This window comes from Bufo bufo, chromosome 1 (assembly GCF_905171765.1).
Source record: "Bufo bufo chromosome 1, aBufBuf1.1, whole genome shotgun sequence".
Classification (NCBI taxonomy): Eukaryota; Metazoa; Chordata; class Amphibia; order Anura; family Bufonidae; genus Bufo; species Bufo bufo.
The window spans coordinates 185,148,351-185,151,985 of record NC_053389.1 but is presented as its reverse complement, the minus strand read 5'-3'; the positions used below and the strand labels follow the sequence as shown (position 1 = coordinate 185,151,985).

The 3,635-nt window shown below is 45.4% G+C and overlaps 1 protein-coding gene across 1 annotated transcript; it reads right to left on the bottom strand.

Moving 5' to 3' along the window:
- Window positions 1-213: 213 nt before the first annotated feature.
- Window positions 214-3,340, bottom strand: LOC121001975 (ferritin, higher subunit-like). The gene is made up of 4 exons (XM_040433267.1): window positions 3,073-3,340; window positions 1,785-1,931; window positions 1,337-1,462; window positions 214-555 (listed from the first exon to the last, which is right to left on the bottom strand). The coding sequence occupies exons 1-4, from the start codon at window positions 3,172-3,174 to the stop codon at window positions 397-399; spliced, it is 534 nt and encodes a 177-aa protein (XP_040289201.1). The 5' UTR covers window positions 3,175-3,340; the 3' UTR covers window positions 214-396.
- Between the last annotated feature and the right edge of the window lie 295 nt (window positions 3,341-3,635).

Here is a 3,635-nt window from a genome sequence, read left to right as displayed (position 1 = left end):
GGCCGATGACCTACTTTGTTGATTGTCCTTTATACCTGCCAGTTCCCCCAGTGTGCACTTTACTCAAGTTGGTAATGAGATGTCACCTAAATGAAACAGTTTGGCCTGTACTATCCCATAGTTCCTACATTGAACATAGTTACAGATAATACAAACTGTCTACCCCTCAGTCATCTGAAGACCATTTTATGAAGGACACAAACGCAAGAAGCATTAGAATGCAGAAAAACTTTATTGGAAAACTTGTTGACAAGCACAGTCACGTCTGCTTAGGCAAGAGAGGGATCACAAAAGGATTACTGGCCCACCACGAGTCAGGGGGTTGTTATATTCATTCCACAGAGACAGGGAATTGTAAATGCAGAACAGACTGGTAGTATCCATGAAGGAGACATCTTAGCTGCTGCTCTCTCCCATGGTGTGCTTGTCGAACAGGTACTCGCCCATGCCGTTCTGTGGTACCCCAAGGCGCTTCAGGTTGGTGATGTAGTCTCCAAGCTGCTTAATAGCCTTTACCTGTTCTTCCAGGTACTCCGAATCCAGGAAGTCACAGAGCTAAAAGAAAAGGTCAATTAATGCTATGCAAAATCTACTACCCTCATTATGAGAATCGGTAACATTCAAGCCGTGATTAAATGAGCCAAGAATAGAACTAGAAACATTCAGCTGTCTTCTTTGGAGGAACAGTGTCACAGCTGTCCACAGGTTGTGTGTGGTATTGCAACTCAACCCAATTTATCTGAATTGAATGAAACTGCAACACAAGACAGGTGTGGTGCTGTTTTGGAATTAAACAAACTTTTTTTTTTTTTTTTTATCCTCTACTGTCCCTTTTTAAAGAAAAGGAAGAGTTAGCCATAAATGTTAAAGGGGTATTCCCAGCACAGACCATGGGGGCATATCGCTAGGATATGCCCCCATTGTTTGATAGGTGCAGGTCCCTCTGGGTCCCGCACCTACAACGAGAACGGAGCGGGGAGAGCTGTGGCTGGAGGTACAGATGAGTGAATGGGAGTGCACCACGCACGCGCGGCCCCTGCTCCCCAGCGCCCGGCTATTTCCGGCAGGCCCATAGAAATGAATGGAGGGCGGCTGCACATGCGCAGTGTGCCCTCCGTTCATTTCCCTGCTCCGTTCTCATTGTAGGTGCGGGTCCCAGAGGTGGTGGGAATACCCCTTTAAGCTTGCGATAGCAGATATTAATATGCCGAGTAAACACTCCTCCAATGCCTATACCAGGAGTTGTGCAATGGAAAAAAACTAGAATTTAATGAGTATTCATGAGGGTGAGGAAGTTAACTAACCACAGAAGAACCAACTAAGCAGAGAAACTTACTTGAGGGTCAACTTTGTCAGAGGCCAACTTGTGAAGATCCAGAAGGGCCTGGTTCACAGTCTTCTCCAGCTGCAGAGCAGCCTGCATGGCCTCCAGAGTGTTGGTCCACTCATCACGTTCAGGTTTCTATGAGACAGAAAACAGTATTGTGAGCTTTGGTGATCATCACTTTTAAACAAGACCTGGTCATTTGTCAGCTTAGGAGGAATCACGTCAAGATACATAGCCAACATTCACTTACTGGCCTCAGGTCTAAAAAGGGCATGAGGACGTGACGAACACTATAGAGTTGTACAGTTGTTTGTAAACCTCAGACTAGCCAGATAAGGTCCATATAGAATCATATGACCTAGTATGATATCTACATGAGTTATGCATTGTTGGGGTCCACTAGAATGGTACTTATTAACAACTTCAGGTTTGGTCAAGGAACAAACAAAAGTCTCACCTTAATGTCCTGCAGGACAATGCGGCCCCCACGCTTGTTCTGATACTTCAGTAACTTCTCAGCATGCTCTCGCTCTTCATGGCTCTGTTCCTTGAAGAATTTCGCCACATTATGAAGGGCTACATCATCACGGTCAAAGTAGAAGGCCTAAAAATAAGGAGAGGAATTTTAGTGTCAAGAAACATCCACTATTATATATGTAGACAGGCTATTAGGGATGTGCCACACAATTGCCTCAAGATCACTGTGTGCAGGAAGAGGACAAGTTGTTCTTATGAGCTGTGTGTCTAGGTCAGACAGGCATATACCTGTATGCAGAGCCTTGGAGGAATGTAATACTTTCCAACTCACTGTATTAGTAGTCGAGAACAATGCCTCATTGTATAATTGCAACAGAGTTTTTATTGACATGCATGTGTACTGTACACTATGAAGCCATGGGAATGTGTAACCTCAAAGACCAAACAACAGCAGTGAGAACCACAGATGTACATATCCAATCCAACCACTGATCAGTGGGTAGATGCTCTTCTGCTTTAGGCAATTTTAATTCTATTCCCTTGGCAGGAGGATTCTTTGCGTTTTTTCTTCCTGATAGGATCTTATGGTGCTTTCCACAGCAATTTTAGGTCCTCAACCTGTGCTACATCGGGGCATGCAATGTCCATTCTCTTTTCACTAGTAGGGTCAGTGCAAAAGCATTGATTTGGGGGTACTTTGATGAAGCTGGTGAAGAAACAAACACTAGTAGAGAACATTCTTCCAAAGATCTTCCCAGGGCTGCTTCATTCCTCCCTCCCTATGTGGACTTTGAATGCAAGCAATGCAAACAAAGGAGTGGGTATGGGTGAGGATCATGAGGTTTCCTTTCCCCACCCCATGATGTCCTTGTGTAATCACTGTGCAAAACACATTTCAGCCCAAGCATTTAGAGATAAGCAGTGTTGTCCTCATGAAGGAATTGTACAGGTTGTGTATGGAGATCTGTGCAAGGAGCCGATATCACCGGAGGGAGTTACAGATGGAGATGTTTGCAAGTCACGTACAAAGCAATGGATGAGGGTGAAGATCAGAAAACAAGAGCTCTAAATGAAGCTGAAGCTCAGTGCTGAACAGCTTATGACCAAATACCTCCTATGGAGCTACAGGAAGACCCTCAAGCTCGCATCTAAGGCTACCTGGACCTGCTGGCACTTAGCTTGAGCATGCATGGTCACCATGAGATGTAAGGTCCCACAACTAGAAGCAGCATACATCTAAAGACTACAGGACATAAATGGGTACTCACCATGGAGAGATAGTTGTAGGAGGCATAGAGCTCCATGTTCACCATGCGGTTGATGGCAGCCTCGCAATCGCGGTGGAAGTTCTGGCGCACCTGGGATTCCATTGCGGCTTATTGATGGTTTTGGTGGCGCAAAAGGCAATAAAAAGTCTAAATGCAGGAATAGAAGAGGTTGGAGGAAGGAGCTGAGGACTCAGAGAGTGTTCCGTTCAATCACTGTTGAAGCAAGAACTCTGCTCAGAGTCAGGGATGTTCTAACCCCAGCCCTATGGAGCTGGGTATTTATAGCCTGAGTCTGGGCGAGGCTTGCCTGCCCTTACATCATCCTGCTGGGCCAATCATGTGCGGACCTGCTGCAGCCAACCAGGGCAGGAAGGGGGCTGAGCCTCCTCCAGATGTGACTGGTACGGACTGTCGCTGACACAAAGTCATACAATGTTGCATTTCTAGTGTCACCTTACAGAAATCCAAGGCTTTATATCTCTCATTATGGGCGATCCTCATTGAAACGACTTGTACAATAGATATCCCTAAAAAAAAAAAATCCAAATACTGCATTTCCTTGA